Genomic DNA, 18583 nt, shown 5'->3' on the forward strand with positions numbered 1-18583 from the left:
CACTTTTCACACTCAATTCATGAAAATTAATGTTTTTCTCCCCCAACACCTACAGGTTTCAACCATGAAGTGTGGTATCCTGCCAATATCCCAAGAGGCCTTGATTGTGGGCGATGTTGCATATTACAATTACCATGGTTCACTTGATGAAGAGAGCGACCGAATTCAACTCCAGAAGTGTCTAGGTACAACTTGCAAGGTAAGCTCACAGTACCTGCTGCAGTGCTCAAAGTGGACAATTGATCTTTCTGACTTTATTTTGTATAGTAGTGCTATTTTTGGATCTCTTCTCTTTCCCACCCCACATCTCAAAATCCCCACCTTTGGTTGAGTTTACAGCCTATAGGATATACAGCACAGAAACAGGCCATTTGGCCCAACCAGTCTATGCCGGTGTTTATGCTCCACTTGAGCCTCCTCCTGTCTTTCCTCATCTAAATCTATCAACATAACCCTCTATTCCCTTCTCCCTCATATGCTTATCTAACCACCCATTATATATATCTATACTATTCACTTCAACTACTCCCTGTGGTAGCGAGTTCCACATTCACACCACTCTCTGGGTAAAGAAGTTTCTTCTGAATTCCTTATTTGATTTCTTGGTGACTATCTTATATTGATGGCCTCTAGTTTTGCTGTCAAAACCTTTAATGATTTTAAAGACCTCTATTTGGTAACCCCTCAGTCTTCTCTTTTCAAGAGAAAAGAGACCCAGCCTGTTCATCCTTTCCTGATAGGTGTACCCTTGCATTTCTGGTACAGGTAGACTACCCTTTATCCGGACTTCTGAAAACCGAAACCCTCTAAAAACCGAAGGTTTTTTCGTTCAGCGTAAGTCGTGCGTACGACTTACGCTGAACGAAAAAACCTTCGGTTTTTAGAGGGTTCCGGTTGCGGAAGTTCGGATAAAGGGTAAGTCGTGCGCACGACCCCCCCCCCGCCAGCCCCGACAACCGCCGACCCCGCCAGCCCCGACAACCGCCGACCCCCCCGCGGACCCTGCCAGCCCCGACAACCGCTGACCCCGCCAGCCCCGACAACCGCCGACCCCCCCCCGCGTACCCCGCCGGCCCCGACCCCCGCCGACCCCGACTGACTTACGCTGAGCGTCAGCGTAAGTCGTGCGCACGACCCCCCCGCCGACCCACCTTCCGAAATCCGAAATTCTCCTTTATCCGAAACTCGGCTGGTCCCGAGGTTTTCGGATAAAGGATAGTCTACCTGTATCACCCGTGTAAATCTTCTCTGCACCCTCTATCTTTTTATAATATGTCGACCAGAATTGCACACAGTACTCCAAGTGTGGTCTAATCAAGGTTCGATGCAAGTTTAGCATAACTTCACTACTTTTCAATTCTGTCCCTCTAGAAATAAGCCCGAGTGCTTGGTTTGCTTTTTTTATGGCCTTGTTAACCTAACGGACAGAAAACAGAGAGTAGGGATAAAGGATCATTTTCTGGTTGACAGGCTGTAACTAGTGGGGTGCCACAAGGATCAGTGCTGGGGCCTCAGCTATTTACAATCTATATTAATGACTTAGATGAAGGGACCGAGTGCAATGTATCCAGGTTTGCTGATGATACAAAGCTCGGTGGGAAAGTAAGCTATGAGGAGGACACAAAGTGCTTGCAAAGGGATATAGACAGGTTAAGTGAGTGGGCAATAAAGTGGCAGATGAGAATGTGGGGAAATGTGAGGTTATTCACTTTGGTAGGAAGAATAGAAAAACAGAATATTTTCTAAATGGTGAGAAACTATTAAATGTTGGTGTTCAGAGAGATTTAGGTGTCCTCGTACAGGAAACACAAAGTTAGCATGCAGGTACAGCAAGCAATTAGGAAGGCAAATGGCATGTTGGCCTTTATTGCAAGGGGGTTGGAGTATAAGAGTAAGGAAGTCTTACTACAATTGTACAGGGCCTTGGTGAGACCACACCTGGAGCACTGTGCACAGATTTGGTCTCCTTATCTGAGGAAGGACATACTTGCCTTAGAGGCGGTGCATTGATGGTTCACTCGATTGATCCCTGAGATGAGAGGGCTGTCCTATGATGAGAGATTGTGTAGAATGGGCCTATACTCTCTGGAGTTTAGAAGAATGAGAGGTGATCTCATTGAAACATACAAGATTCTAAGGGGGATTGACAGGGTAGATATTGAGAAGTTGTTTCCTCTGGCTGGAGAGTTTAGAACTGGGGGTATAGTCTCAGGATAAGAGGTCGGCCTTTTAAGACCAAGACGAGGAGGAATTTCGTCACTCGGAGTGCTGTGAATCTTTGGAATTCTCTACCCTAAAGGGTTGTGAATGCTGAGTTGTTTAGTATATTCAAGGCTGAAATAGTTTGATTTTTGGACTCATGGGGAATCGAGGGATATGGTGATCAGGGGAGGGGGGTGGGTAAGTGGAGTTGAGGTCAAAGATGAGCCATGATCTTATTGAATGGCTGAGCAGGCTCGAGGGGTCATATGGCCTCCTCCTGCTCCTAATCCAGACAAAAGTAAGTACTGTACTACATTTGGACTCTGTGTCTTTCAAGCTATGATGGGATAACATTCAGCCATTTGAAAGTTCACAGGTATTGGCGTTGAACAGCATTGGGCTCAGCTGAATTGCTTTCAAATGAATAGCTTGCTGACGCTGCCTAGGTTTTGACATGAAAAATAGAAAATTGGGCAAGGTACCAAAGACTAACTGTACTCCAGCATGAATTTGTGTTGAATTGTTTTGTAAAGTTACAATGCAGTTTAAGCATTTCCCCCAACAAAGCTGAGCAGAGAGTATTTAAGAATTCAAAGATTGCAATCGGTGTAAAATATATATATGTATATGTTTCTTTTGGAATGAGCTTTTTACACATTTAAAATGTAGCACAGTTTGTTAAATATGTTCTCAAAAAGTAGTTGCTCCATCTATACAGCAATATCCATTTGTGTTTATGCTCATGCCCAATTTTTCTGAGTACAGAAATACTGTATCATTCACCAAATGTTACTGCAGTCCCTGATGTGGGAGATCATTTTTGTCACCACTTTTGAATGGGATAGCTCCTGCAGGAGCAGGATGTTCTGTTAATCTCATGATTCATCTCAGAGGGCGTTCTACTTTGGAAATATCCCAGTCTAAGTGTAAAACATTTTCCAATCATTATGTAAGTAGTCTAGAATATATAAGAATTTGAATTCTTATCAACAGTGCCCAATAAGTTTCTGTTGTACTGTTAAATAGGGTTACGCTTTGCCTCTAGTAATTTAATATTAGTATGAATGATATTCCAGCATGCAACCAATGAGCAATTCAACATTATTAGTAATAATGCTTAAATATTGTAAATGCAGTGTGATTAAAAATAACTTAGTAAAAGCCAGTAAATTAAGCTGCTCGGTGCCTCATGTAGCTGAGCCATACAGATTAGAAGATATCTGGTTTGATGCCTGGTTTATGATGAGTTACTGATCTCAGCTAGGTGGCAGAAAGGGTGCTACATTTAGCCTCAGTGTCTCTGGATTGGGATATGCAAAATCAGCAAGGATTCCTGCTACTGACTGTTATATAGTGAAACTTTTAGATGCATATGTAAGAATGTTTGGTAAGGATATTAGTTAAATAACCTTAAACCAAAACAAAACAGTTTTAAATAACTGTTATCTAACATGGCACAACAGCTTTGGTCTGTCGCGTGCACATCCTGTGCCATGTGGGAACTGCGGAATACTTCGTGTCCTGGAAAACCACATATGCAGGAAGTGCCTCCAAGTGCTCGAACTCAAGCTCGGAGTTTGAGCTTATGGGGTGGCTGACATGCATATGGGACGCTGAGAGTTTCATTGATAACACATTTTAGGAGGTGGTCACCCCGCAGCTATAGATAGTTCAGGAGGAGGAGTGGGTGACCACCAGCAGACTAGGTGGAATAGGCAGGCAGTGCAGGAATCCCCAGGAGTGTGCCACACTCAGTGTTGAATACCAGTGAGGGTGATGACAGCTCTGGGGAGTACAGTCAGAAGCAAATCCACAGCACTGTGGAAGACTCTGCTGTACAGGGGGACATAAGAAAGTGTAGAAATGCAGTTGTTATAGTGGATTTGAGAGTCAGGAGGATAGACCGTCATTTCTGAAACCGCAAACATGAGTTCTGAATGGTGTGTTGGTATCACTGAATGGATCCAGGGCATTCTGCAAGGGGAAGGGGAAGAAGTTGTGGTCCATGTTGGAACCGATGACTTAGGCAGGAAAAGGGTTGAGGTCCTACAGGCTGAGTTTCAGGAGCTAGTAAATGATTAAAGAACAGGACCTCAAAAATGGTCATCTCTGATTACTCCCATGCCATATGCTCGTGAGTAAAGAAACAGGAAGATAGTGCGGGTGAATGCATGGCCATAGACGTGGTCCAGGAGGGAGAACTTCAGATTCCTAGAGCATTGGGACCAGTTCTGGGGCAGGAGGGATCTGTACAAGCCAGATGGATACGGGTTGCACCTGAACAGGACTGGGAGCAATGCCATCAGGTTAACTCATGCTGTGGGGAGGGTTTAAACTAATTTGGCAGGGGGAAGGGCACCAGGTCGTAGCAGCAGAGAGGAAAGACAAGGGGCTGGATTTTCATTCAGGAGTCGGGACTACAACTTTTGGGGTTGTAGTCCCGCCTCCATCAAGATGTGGCCAATCCACACGATTTTAACTTGATTGACCTTGTTGAGCCCGCACAGCGGGCTCAGCAGGCTAATTAAGGGCCACCCGACAACAGGTGACGTCACAGACTGAAATTTCATCTGTCGAGAGGTTTTGACAGATGAAATATCAGCGTTTCACAGCTGTTTGAAGCTGTAAACACCGACAGTCTTACTTCTAACCTGGGTCCTTCTCCACAGACTCGGTTAGAAATCTCTCCTGTGCAGAAAGCTGAAGGCTGTCACTTTTGACAGTTCTCAGCCATTCTGCTTTCTGTGCCGGTGAGATGAGGGACTCCCGAGACCTAAAGGAACGAAGGCTGAAAAGGTAATTTAAACTTCTTTAAACACTTTACACACACCAAACACACTTACCTTTGCACTCATGCACACATCACTCACCTGAACACCGACATCTCGACCTCTCCAAGTCCTTCAACCCGACGGCCCGCCTTGCAAACTTGCCATGGTTTGGAGCCGTCGGGAATCCCACACTTCAGCATTAAAAATAGGGATTAGGCTAAAAGTTGCCTGTTAACTACTTGTTAACAGGCAGTTAATTGGAACTAATCCCTTCCCGCCTCGGGGAGGCGGGTCCCAGTGCGGGGCGGGTACCCGCCTCCTTTGAAACTGGCATGGAGGTGGGTTGGGGGCGGGATGGGATCGGGACCCCTGATTTCAGGATTTTAACTCCCCACACGCCTCCAATCCCGACTCCACGGCCCAATGAAAATCCTGCCCAAGGTGTGTAGAAAACTAGGAGGGACAAACAGCAACAAAACACAGAATAGTGTAGAAAGAGCAGGAATTATTAGATGGTTAAAAAATTAAAGCTGACTGGCATGTTGTTCGATGCATGTGTGTTAATGCAAGGAATGTTACAAATAAGGTTAACTAGTTACAGGCACAAGTTGCCACATGGGGTTATGAACCCAAAAGTCTCTTATTGACATATAAAAAGTAAAAGGATAGCTAAAGGAATGGTGGGGCCAATTCGGGACAAAAAAAGGAAATCTTCTTGTGGAGGCCGAGGCATGACTGAGGTACTGAATGAGTACTTTGAATCCCTCTTCACAAATGAAGAAGATGAAAATGTTACAGTAGAGGAGGGGGGAGTATAGATATTGGATAGGATAAAAATAGATAGAAAGGAGCTATTAAATAGGTTGGCATCACTCAAAGTTAGCAAGTCCCCTGGTTCAGATGGGATGCATCCTAACTTGCTGAGGAAAGCTAGGATGGAGATAGAAGAGACTCTGACCACAATCTTTCAATCCTCCTTGGATATGGAAATGGTGCCAGAGGACTGGAGGATTGCAAATGTTACACCCCTGCTCAATAAAGGGCAGAGGGATGGACGTGGTAACGACAGGCAGTCAGTCTAACATCAGTGGTGGGAAAACTACTAGAGACCATTGAGGAGAACAAAATGAATTCTCATTTGGAGAAGCACGGGCTAATAAGGCACAACCAGCACGATATGTTAAAGGCAAATTGTGTCTGACTAACCTGATTGAGTTCCATAAAAACTTAAGAAATCGGAGCCGGCGGAGCAGGCCATTCGGCCCCTCGAGCCTGCTCTGCCATTTAATGAGATTGATGTGCCTTCAATAACCACAAAACTAGAAGTTATAGACTTTAACAAGTTGGCTTTTAATCACTAAGATCAGAGCTAACATCTCAACACACTGACTGGCTCGCAGGAATGAGTCATACAGATCCTGGGATCTTTATGTAAGAGAAGTCAGGGGCGGAGCCAAGAGCCAAGACCTGGAACCTTCCAGGTTAGTCAGGAAAGAGGAAGTGAAACTATACACCGTGTGGGGGAGGGTAATATACATGAATGCAAAACGAATACAGGCAAGAACAAATACAGGCAAGACAAACAGATTTCATTACATTCACCCCTTCTTTAGATTTAGTCCATCGGGGTGATGTTTCTTAAAAGTTGGTATAAGTGAGTCTGTCAGGAGGTTTTGCGGTTCTCAGTGATCGGCGCAAAGCCGGTTGGGGTGCCTCTAGGGGAGTGGATTCTGGTTCCTCCGCTGTCCGGGCCTCCGCAGTGTCTTCCAGGTTATCTGCAGTGTCCTCCAGGTTAAAGTTGGGTATTGATACCTCTGGGCGTCCTGTCTCTTTTTGGTGTAGGTCTTCCTCGGGTAGTCTCTCATCGTTCTCTCCGCTCCCCGAGGGAGCGAGGTCTTTTATGGAAACAGTGTCCTCTCGCCCGTCAGAGTATTCGATATAGGCGTACTGAGGGTTTGCATGGAGGAGCTGTACCTTTTCCACAAGGGGGTCCGTTTTATGGCCTCTCACGTGCTTCCGCAATAGAACTGTCCCCGGAGACGTCAGCCACGCGGGTAGAGATATGCCCGAGGTCGATTTCCGGGGGAAAACGAACATCTTTTCGTGAGGGGTAGCGTTAGTGGCTGTACATAACAGAGACCTTATGGAGTGGAGCACGTCTGGGAGGACTTCCTGCCAGCGGGAGGCCGGAAGGCCTTTTGACTTTAAGGCTAACGTGACAGCCTTCCAAACAGTAGCATTCTCCCTTTCCACTTGCCCATTACCCCGGGGGTTGTAGCTAGTGGTTCTGCTAGTGGCTATCCCCTTTGAGAGCAAGAACTGGCGCAGTTCGTCACTCATAAATGACGTCCCCCTATCGCTGTGTATGTAGTTCGGCATGCCAAACATGCAGAATAGATTACAGAGACACTTGATGACCGTGGCACTGGTCATGTCTGGGCAGGGAATTGCGAAGGGGAAGCGGGAATATTCATCGATGATATTGAGGAAGTATACGTTACGGTCGGCAGAGGGAAGGGGTCCCTTAAAGTCCAGACTTAGGCGCTCGAATGGCCGTGTGGCTTTGATAAGGTGTGCACGGTCAGGCCTGTAGAAACGAGGCTTGCATTCCGCACAGATGCGGCAGGCTCTGGTCATTGCCCTGACCTCCTCGATGGAGTGGGGCAGATTGCGGGACTTTATAAAATGGTATAGTCGGGTGACCCCTGGGTGACAGAGGTCGTTGTGGAGACCCTGTAATTTGTCCGTATGAATGCTGGCACACATTCCCCGCGATAGGGCGTCTGGGGGTTCATTAAGGGCTCCCGGCCTGTACATAATATCATAGTCGAACGTGGATAGTTCGATCCTCCGCCTGAGTATTTTGTCATTCTTGATTTTCCCCCTTTGTTTGTTATTAAACATGAAAGCCACCGACCGCTGGTCGGTGAGCAGGGTGAAATGTTTGCCGGCTAGGTAGTGTCTCCAGTGCCGCACTGCCTCCACTATAGCCTGTGCCTCCTTCTCGACAGAAGAGTGCCTGATTTCAGGTCCCTGAAGGGTTCGGGAGAAGAAGGCCACAGGTCTCCCAGCCTGATTGAGGGTCGCAGCTAAAGCAAAGTCTGACGCATCGCTTTCGACTTGAAAGGGAATGCTTTCGTCCACTGCACACAGTGCAGCCCTTTCAATGTCCTGTTTAATACTGGTGAAAGCCTCCCGAGCTTCAGCTGATAGTGGGAAGGACGTCGATTTAATGAGGGGTCGGGCCTTATCAGAGTAATTGGGCACCCATTGGGCATAATACGAAAAAAATCCCAGGCACCTTTTTAAAGCTTTGGGATTGTGTGGCAGGGGCAGTTCCTTTAGGGGGCGTAATCGGTCAGGGTCCGGTCCAATTACCCCATCTTCCACCACACAGCCGAGGATACAGAGACGGGTTGTGTTGAAGACACATTTGTCTTCGTTGTAGGTTAGATTCAGCTTTAGGGCAGTTTTTAAAAATCTCGCAAGATTTAGATCGTGGTCTTGCTGGTTGTGCCCGCAGATAGTGACATTGTCCAGATAGGGGTAGGTAGCTTGTAGTTTATTCTCGTCAACCATGCGGTCCATCTCACGTTGGAAGACCGAGACCCCATTTGTTACCCCGAAGGGCACTCTGAGAAAATGGTAGAGGCGTCCGTTCGCCTCAAAGGCGGTGTATGGGCGGTCCTCCGTTCTAATGGGGAGCTGGTGATACGCGGATTTGAGGTCGATAGTCGAGAAGACTCGGTATTGCGCGATCTGGTTGACCATTTCTGATATGCGGGGTAAAGGGTAGGCGTCCAGCTGGGTATAAATATTAACAGTCTCGCTGTAGTCAATTACCATCCGTTTCTTTTCGCTATTTTTAACTATGACTACTTGGGCACGCCACGGACTGGTACTGCATTCAATAATGCCTTCCCGCAGGAGTCTGTCCACTTCCGCCTTGATAAAGTGTCTGTCTTCCAGACTGTACTGTCTACTTTTGGTCGCTATGGGCCTACAGTTCGGAGCGAGATTAGCGAATAAAGAGGGCGGGCTGATTTTTAAGGTTGATAGGCCACAGACTGTGAGTGGCGGCTGGGACCCGCCATATGCTAGCGTGACACTTTCGTGCTGGCACTGGAAGTCCAGGCCCAAGATTACATTAACGCAGAGTTCTGGCATCACGAGGAGTTTAAAATCCTTGTAGTCCGTGCCTTTTACAGTCAGTGTTACCACACAGTAGCCCAAAATGTCCGAAGTGTGGGGCTTAGCAGCCATAGCAATTCTGCTCCGTGTAGGGGTTACTGTTAATGAGTGCTGCCGTACCAGGCTAAGGTGGATAAAACTCTCGGTACTCCCACAGTCAATTAGACATTTCGTTAAATTCCCGTTTACCTGTATGTCCATCATGGATTTTGTCAACGGGTGTGGCCTGGATTGATCCACCGTGATCGAAGCCACTGTTGGGCCCTGGGCGGCCGTTGAGTCGGGAAAAGATGGCGGATCCCAAGATGGCAGCCCGCACGGCACGCGCGAGGCGGTGACGGAGTTGGAAATCGGATTCCCCCTGCAGACTTTGCTAAAATGCCCCTTTTTCTTACATTTGAAGCATGTAGCGTCTTTCGCTGGGCATCGTTGTCTGGGGTGCTTGGCCTGGCCGCAGAAGTAGCATTTCGGGCCTCGAGACATTGCCGCTGTAGTAGGACTCCTGGGTGAACTTCTGTGTGGGGACTCTGGCGGTGTAGAGCTGGTCTGAGACCTGGATGGGGAAGATGGCTGATTCCAAGATGGCGGCCCGCTCGGCGCGCACGAGGCGGTGAGGGCCACATGGCCGGAAGAATAAGAGTCAGAGTTTTTCTGGGCCACATCCAGCGATCGCGCAGTGGCCACTACCTTTTTTAAGTCCAGGACCTCCTTCTCCAGCAGTCTCTGCTGGATATAATTCGATTTGAGGCCCGTGATGAAGGAATCGCGGACCAATTCGTCAGAGTACACGTTGGCCGTCACGGCCTTGCAGTTACAGTCCCGGACCAAGTCCTTTAGGCCCTGTAAGAAATCGTCCATTGATTCCTCAGGTCGCTGCCTGCGTGTAGCCAGCAGATGTCTGGCGTACACTTCGTTTACTGGCCTCTGGTATTGGGCCTTCAGGATAGTGATGGCCTCCGTGTAAGAGGTGGCGTCCCGGATGAACGAATAAATCCGATGATTAACGCGAGTAGTCAGTAGACTCAGTTTATCTACCTCGCTAGCGGATGAGGCCCTCGCGAAGAGTTCGAAGCATTTGAGCCAGTGTCCAAATTGATTTGATGCTTCAGCAGAATGTGGATCCAAGTCCAGACGCTCTGGTTTTAGGAGTCGATCCATCCTAGTATTCTTTAGTGATTAAAATTGATGTGCCTTCAATAACCACAAAACTAGAAGTTATAGACTTTAACAAGTTGGCTTTTAATCACTAAGATCAGAGCTAACATCTCAACACACTGACTGGCTCGCAGGAATGAGTCATACAGATCCTGGGATCTTTATGTAAGAGAAGTCAGGGGCGGAGCCAAGAGCCAAGACCTGGAACCTTCCAGGTTAGTCAGGAAAGAGGAAGTGAAACTATACACCGTGTGGGGGAGGGTAATATACATGAATGCAAAACGAATACAGGCAAGAACGAATACAGGCAAGACAAACAGATTTCATTACAGAGATCATGGCTGATCCGATTTTGGTCTCAACTCCACTTTCCTGCCTGTTCTCCATAACCCTTGACTCCCCTGTTGCTCAAAAATCTGTCCATCTCAGCATTGAATATATTCAATGACTCTGCTTCCACAGCTCTCTGGGGTAAAGAATTCCAAAGATTCACGACCCTCTGAGAGAAGAAATTCCTCCTCATCTCTGTCTTAAATGGGCGACCCCTTACTCTGAGACTATGCCCCTTTGTTCTAGATTCCTCCATGAGGAGAAACATCCTCTCAGCATCTACCCTGTCCAACCCCCTCAGTATCTTATATGTTTCAATAAGATCACTTCTCATTCTTCTAAACTCCAATGAGTATAGGCTCAACCTTTCCTCATAAGACAACCCTTCCATCCCAGGAATCAACTTAGTGAACCTTCTCTGAACTGCCTCCAATGCAAGTATATCCCTCCTTAAATAAGGGGACCAAAACTGTACGCAGTACTCTAGGTGTGGTCTCACCAGCGTCCTGTACAGTTGTAGCAAGACTTTCCTACTTTTATACTTTATTCCCCCTTGAAATAAAGGCCAACATTCCATTTGCCTTCCTAATTACTTACTGCACCTGCATGTTAACTTTTTGTGTTTCATGTTCGAGGACACCCAAATCCCTCTGTACCGCCACATTCTGTAGTCTTTCTCCATCTAAATATTTTTCTTTTCTAATCTTCCGACCAAAGTGGATAACTTCACATTTTCCCACATTATACTCCATCTGCTAAATTCTTGCCCACTCACTTAACCTATCTATATCCCTTTGCAAACTCTTATGTCCTCCTCACAACTTGCTTTCCCATCTATCTTTGTATTATCAGCAAATTTGGCAACAGTACACTCGGTCCCTTCATCCAAGTCATTACTATAGATTGTAAATAGTTGAGGCCCCGGCACTGATCCCTGTGGCACCCCACTAGTTACAGATTGCCATCCTGAAAATGACCCATTTATCCTGACTCTGTTTTCTGTTAGTTAGCCAATCCTCTATCCAATCTGAAATATTACCTCCAACACCATGAGCTCTTATCAAATGCAGTAACCTTTTATGTGGAACCTTGTCGAATGCCTTTTGGAAATCCAAGTACACTACATCAACTGGTTCCCCTTTATCCACCTTGCTCGTTACCTCCTCAAAGAACTCTAATAAATTTATCAAACACCATTTCCCTTTCATAAAACCATGTTGATTCTGTTTGATTGTATTATGATTTTCTAAATGCCCTGCTACTACTTCCTTAATAACGGATTCGAGCATTTTGCCTATGACAGATGTTAGGCTAACTGGCCTATAGTTTCCTTCTTTCTGTCTCCCTCCTTTTTTGAATAAGGGCGTTACGTTTGCGGTTTTTCAATCCGCTGGGACTTCTCCAGAGTCAAGGGAATTTTGGAAGATTACAATCAATGCATCCACTATCTCTGTAGCCACTTTTAAAACCCTAGGATGCATGCCATCAGGTCCAAGGGACTTGTCAGCCTTTAGACCCGTAAGTTTGCCTAGTACTTTTTCTCTAGTGATTGTTTTAAGTTCATCTCTCCCTTTTGCCCCTTGATTTTCTACTATTACTGGGATGTTTTTAGTGTCCACTAATGTGAAGACAGATGCAAAATATTTGTTCAATGCCTCTGCCATTTCCTTGTTTCCCATTATTATTTCCCCAGTCTTGTCGTCTAAGGGACCAGCATTTACTTTAGCTACTCTCTTCCTTATATACTTGTAGAAGCTCTTACTGTCAGTTTTTATATTTCTTGCTTGTTTACTCTCAAGCTATTTTCTCCCTCTTTATTTTTTTAGTCATCCTTTGCTGGTTTCTAAAATTTTCCCAATCCTCTGAGCTACCACTAATCTTTGCAACATTGTATGCCTTTTTATTCAATTTGATACCATCCTTAACTTCCTTGGTTAGCCATGGTTGGTTCATCCTTCTCTTCAAGTCTTTCTTTCTCACTGAAATTTATCTTTGTTGAGAGTCATGAAATATCTCTTTAAATGTCTGCCACTGCTTTTCTACCATCTTACCTTCTAATCTATTTTCCCAGTCCACTTTAGCCAACTCTCTCCTCATACCTTTGTAATTGCCTCTATTTAAGTTTAATACTCTAGTTTCAGACCCAAGTTTCTCACCTTCATACTGAATGTAGAATTCTATCATGTTATGATCACTCTTCCCTAGAGGAGAAAGGGAGGGAAAAGGTAGGAAAGCATTGTCAACAAAAAAAAGCCAGTAAAATTGCTGTTTTAAATTGACCATCAAGTTAAACAGTAGCCTACATGTTTCTTTGCTAGCTGCCATCTCTAATCATGATTTTATTTTCAGGTATTGGTTCTTCGAAACCATGGTGTAATAGCACTTGGTGAGACCATAGAGGAAGCTTTCCACTACATCTATACCGTTCAGTTAGCCTGCGAGATCCAGGTAATGCAAAAAATATACAACTGGTGCCAATTTATGTAAATGATGACTTACAGTAACAATTAAACCCATTTCATTCCTTTGAAAACATGGTTCTTATTTTTAAGTGTAGTGAACAAGCTTTAGTGACATGATTTTCATGTGTAGGTTGAGCTCTTCAGACTAGCTGACTTTATGGCCTAGAAATTCAGTTGCGTTTGCGCCCAATTAGGGGTGAAAGAGTGGGTTGTGCCGGAAGTTGCGTCGTGCCCGAAATTAGGTGGGCCCTAACATCGGCGTTAGCCGGTAGCGCTGCGCCGGCACCGATGACGTCATCGGTGTGCGCAGTGCCCCGGTACTGCCCGAAACCACGCCGATCCCCATCTTCAGTAGCGGCCGCCTCTTCCGTGGCGGGCGCTAACAACATCGGGAGACCGGGTCCTTACTGCAGCCTTAGCGGCGCAAGTTAAGGTGGAGGTGCAGGGCGGCCGCTTTTTCGGTGGCCGCCTGCCCGCACCTCCTTCCCCGGCCTCCTCCACCGCCCCCCCCCCCCCCCCCCCCGCGGCATTGCCGGCTGGTTTCCGTGGACCCCGGCACTTCTCCGTTGTGCCGGGCTCTTTTGCCGGCACTTGCAATCGGGGCTCCGGCCGTTGCAGGCACCTCCCCCTTAAGAGAAGGGGGAGGCCTGCAGTACAGCAGCCTGCCGCACCGCATCGGGTGGCGCAGCGGGACCGGGAGCGCTGAAATTCACTTTCAGCGCCCCAAGCGGGGCGGACACACCCTGTACCAGCGCCCGGTTCCGCTTTGGGGCGCTGAAAGTGAATATGGGGCGGGCACAACTGGCTCCGCGGCGGGCGCAAACGTGCTGGCGGGGCTATACCCAATTTCTAGGCCTATGTGTAATGTCATACTTAACCTATTTTATATAGCGATTATAGAGGTTATGTACACTGTGCAGTGTTGTATTGAACTAAAGTAGCAATTAACGTTCTATGTCTAATACCTGGTCTGTGTTTAGTTACCTGATTTCAGCTAAGGTAGAGGAGGGAACACTGCAATTGTCAGTGTTTTCAAGCTAGAGGGGAAAATAAACTAGGGTTTCCATCGATTGCTATCCAGTGAACTATGCTAGCACCAATGTCCCAATTCCATCCCCTTCAGTGGCTGCTTTCTCAGGCTGAACCCAATGGTATGTAGTCTTGCTTGCTGTTTGACTCTTGAATAGTTTCAACACCCAACCCAACATCCCATCTATTGCCAAGACCAATTACCACGTTCACTTCACTGCCTGCCACCATTCGTACCTCACTCCCGTCGTCTCAAACTCTCATCCATCCTTGTCGCCTCCAAGCTCAACTTCTCCAGTGCTCTCCTTGCCAGCCTCCCTAGCTACACCCAGCACAGATTTCAATCATTCAAAACTCCGACCGCTCTTCTGTCACTCCTGTACTCCTCATTTCCCAGCTCGTTATTGTTTACAAATCTCTACATGGCCCTACCCCACTTCTGCAACTTCTAGCCCTGTATCGCAGTCGAGCATTCAGTGTTCGCACTCTTGAGCTTTCAAATTCTTTTCCCAAACACTGCCTGTTACCTGCGCAGGCCTGTTTCTTTTAGCGCGTGGTCCCTTTAAATTTCTGCGCATGTGTGGTATTTACAATGGAAAAGCCGGTGAGCGGCCTGCGTGGGACCTTTCTCAATACTGCGCGGCCGCTTAGCTTAGAGGGAACATTTGGTTATGAACCCTCCCTTGTCCATGGTCAAAGGGTTGCCATTCACATATGAGGAATTGCCATATTCGCCATACCAGACTTGCATCTATGAAACTGTATCCGAGCATGAAACCGTATGATTTGCTACCTTTGAAAACAACATGTTTTCAAATTACCTATGTAAATTAGAGGGAAAAATGTACTTAATCATTAAGTCAATGATTACATCACCTATGAATCTCTGCCCAGAAGAGAGTTCCCTTCAGAGTCAACCCACTCCGAGTAATTAGTTATAATTGTCCCAATACAATATAATCTATTGACGTGCCTTTATGAATAGAATTAGTATAGAAGTTTTTAGAACAAGAGGAGTTTCTTTGTATAAAATTAACTGAATAAATGTTAAATCAGCAGAGTGCTTATTACAGTAATGAATGATCTTGCAGTTTTATGCTTTTATAGGACCATTGCTTACAAATAATTCACCGTCATTCTCAATAAATAATGCTTCACTATGTTAAACTGATCAGGTGTGCAGTGAATTTCTAATCGGTGGGTGAAGTGATGTCTGAGTGGTCTGAAGATGTATCTAACAATCATGTGCACTATGCTGCAAAATGTCCGTGTACTTTCAACGGACTACTTGCACAGTGAAAATATTTCTAAGAATGCTTCTCTCAAGCATTGCTTCTTTTGGGCTGATACATTTGATTGTTTTAAAACCTGGAAGTGGTCTGTGCGCTTTTAACCAGATGGTTTTATTTGAAGGTGAGGGCCTTGGCAAGTGCAGGTGGAGTGGATAACTTGCTGCTGCTGGATCTGGAAAAGTTCAAGCTTTCCACCCAGAAAGTGGCCATTGACGGAATCAATATGGGAGCCGCACAAAAGTGGAGAATTGGAGAACAAGAATTTGAAGCTATGATGAGAATGTTGGACAATCTGGTGCGTATATTTTCAAGATCCTAATCCTTGCTTTCAAACCTCACCATGTCTCCATGATCTCCTCCAGCCATACACCCCACACTAACCCTTGGCTCATCCCAGACTAACCCTTGGCTCATCCCAGTACTAGACTGCTCCATGTTCTTTGCTCCACTATCTGCAGCAATTCTTGCAGCCACTACACCTGTGCCAAATCTTTCTGCCTTGCCACGTAGCCAACATTTTCTTTTTCCCTCCTCAACGTTCACCATTTTCCTCTGCCTCTTAAAGTGTCTTGAGATGTCTTTCTTGACCGGTAAAGTGCAAAAAAATTAAGTTATGTGTTATGGAAGTGATGTATGGTTAGTATAAAATGCAAGTTTTCATTGTGCCTATTTTAATCAGCTCCTGAATAAAAGGTTACTTTTGAATTGAGTCTGGTGCTTTTACATCTGGTAAGTTTAGAACTGGGTTTACAGTACAATGAACGATGTCAGCCTTGACTCAGTGGTAGCACTCTTGCCTCTGAGTTAGAAGGTTTTGGGTTCAAGTCCCAATCCAGGACTTGAGCACATTATCCAGTCTGACACTTCAGTGCAGTAATGAAGGAGTACTGCATTGTTGAGGTGTCGTCTTGTGGATCAGACATTAAACCAAGATCTGGTGGGCATGAAAGACCCCATGGCACAATTTGAAGAGGAGCAGGGGAGTTCTCCCAGTGTGCTGGCCAACATTTATCCCTCAACCAACACCACCAAAAACAGATTAACTAGTCATTTATCTCATTGCTGTATGCAAATTGGCTGCCATATTTGCCTACCAAAAACAATGTCTACACCTCTAAAAAGAATGCATTGGCTATAAAGCGCTTTGGGACATCCTGAGGACATGTAGGCGCTATATAAATGCACGCTCTTTGAAATTATAAATACACATCAGTTATATTTATAATGAACTATATTTTTGAACTGGCAACCTTTCTTTAGATATTCTAAGATAGTTATATTAGTGAGAGAAAAATCTGAGCAACCTATGGTGTCGTAACTGTAAATACAATTTTCAAATAGTGCTCGTTAAACTTCAAAATATACAAACTATTTAATGTTATTGGGCATTCTATCTCCATTTCTGTTTGGTTAATTGGATAAACAAGAAACATTGTCATTGAGTAAAAAGTTGTGTCATTGTATTTTCCTGTAGTAGACCCACTCCTAACAAAATAATCCTACTAACTGGGATAGCAAATGGGTGTGCTAACATCCAAATGGACGAGCTTTTAATGCTATTACTATGAAATTATGAGCTTAAATTGCTGTCATCAGGCTGGCCCTTTGTTGTATTTTAGGGTTTTGCATATACTTTTTGTAGCGATCACTGGCTGGTATGTCTGATTTTTCTTGGTAATCTTGTACTGACTAGAAGAAAATGCTCATGCAGTTGTTATACACTTTTTTTCTCTCCACAGGGCTACAGAACAGGCTACACTTACAGGCACCCTATTCTGAGAGAAAAACTAAGACACAAGAGTGAGGTGGAGATCCCTGCAACTGTCACGGCATTTTCCTTTGAAGATGATGCTCTGCCACGGTCTCCCCTCAAATTCCTGGCACAGAAACAGCAGCGTGAAAAGACAAGATGGCTGAACACTCCAAACACGTACATGAAGGTCAATGTCCCAGAGGAATCTCCAACTGGTGACTGCAGCCCTAGGTCAAAAACCACAGTAAGTAATCGTTTAGAAATCTTCTGTCATTCTTAAAAACTTACTTTGGAATTACTCAGCCTACATTGGAACAGCACATCCTTCTGAACTAATGAGTTGATTCAACCTTCAACAGTTAAGCGATGAAATAAAAACGTTGTTGATTCCTCGTAAAACACAAATGTATTGAAGCTGTAAAATATTTCCTTAGTCTGATTCAGATGCCATCAATCAATGAAATTAAATGAAATATAAGCCACTATCAAATGAAAGCTGGAGAATGTTTTAAGATGGGAATTGTATGCTAGGAGTACAATACTCTTCAGTTTTGAAAATGAACTTTGGCATAGCAGAAAAGATTATGAAAGAAAGATAGATATTTTTACTACTTTTTTATTGTGGGGAAAAGCATTTTCTACTCTACGAATCTCAGAACCACAGCAATGTAAAATTCCATTTCTTAAACTACTCATCTAAATGTGATTGCCAAATTAGTGCCAATTTTGTCTTGTGGGCCCAAGCCCACTTAGAAATTGAGTTAACATGATCTATACTCATTTCAGACAGGACCCTTGTAGCCAACAGAGAAGATTTTCTCAGAGGTGAAAGGCTAATATGCTGGTCCGTCGGTCCCCGGGGTTGTTTTTTAGCTATGAATGAGGGAGGAGCCATGGCCTCGTGGTGTGAGGGAGCTTATTTGACACGTGCATTGGAAGTGAAGCATGAAGTACCACAAACTGGTGAGATGCAGATTCAATCGCCCAACTCTGCTGGGTCCTCCGTCTGTAGTGGTACATGCACAAGACCGATAAGTGGCAGGATATGGAGTTCCTAACCTGGGCAACAGTGCTTGGGATATGGCTGGAGGAGGGAAAATTGGATGATGTGTCTTTGCTGGCCCACTTGCAATTGCCTTCTAAGAATAAGTCAGTCACACTACACTTTTGAGCACGATGGTGATTTATCCAGATATTCACACTGACTGCCTAAAGGAGAGACTATGGGCTACGTGAAGTGCTTTCAATGTCAGGTATTTTCATCCAGTTATCAAAAAAAAAAGTCTTGTGGCTTGAACCAAGTAGCAGAAGTCAGGGTTTTTAATTTCTCTTCCGCAGAGAGCTGTCACCTGGTACCTCAGACTTCCTGCTGAGCTGCTTGACTGATGTCTGGTATGG

The 18583-nt window shown here is 45.3% G+C and overlaps 1 protein-coding gene across 10 annotated transcripts in view; it reads left to right on the forward strand.

The window, feature by feature from the left end:
• Positions 1–18583, forward strand: part of add3a (adducin 3 (gamma) a) — a 331245-nt gene that overhangs the window by 252532 nt on the left and 60130 nt on the right. For all 10 annotated transcript variants that reach the window (XM_085994332.1, XM_085994340.1, XM_085994331.1 and 7 more), the window contains 4 exons: positions 56–199; positions 12999–13097; positions 15554–15727; positions 17172–17429. In XM_085994332.1, the coding sequence (XP_085850458.1) occupies positions 56–199; positions 12999–13097; positions 15554–15727; positions 17172–17429 (675 nt within the window). The remainder of the gene's footprint in view (positions 1–55; positions 200–12998; positions 13098–15553; positions 15728–17171; positions 17430–18583) is intronic.

The sequence above is a fragment of the Somniosus microcephalus genome, chromosome 8, assembly GCF_052327205.1.
Source record: "Somniosus microcephalus isolate GS21.2 chromosome 8, FLI_Smic_1.0, whole genome shotgun sequence".
Classification (NCBI taxonomy): domain Eukaryota; kingdom Metazoa; phylum Chordata; class Chondrichthyes; order Squaliformes; family Somniosidae; genus Somniosus; species Somniosus microcephalus.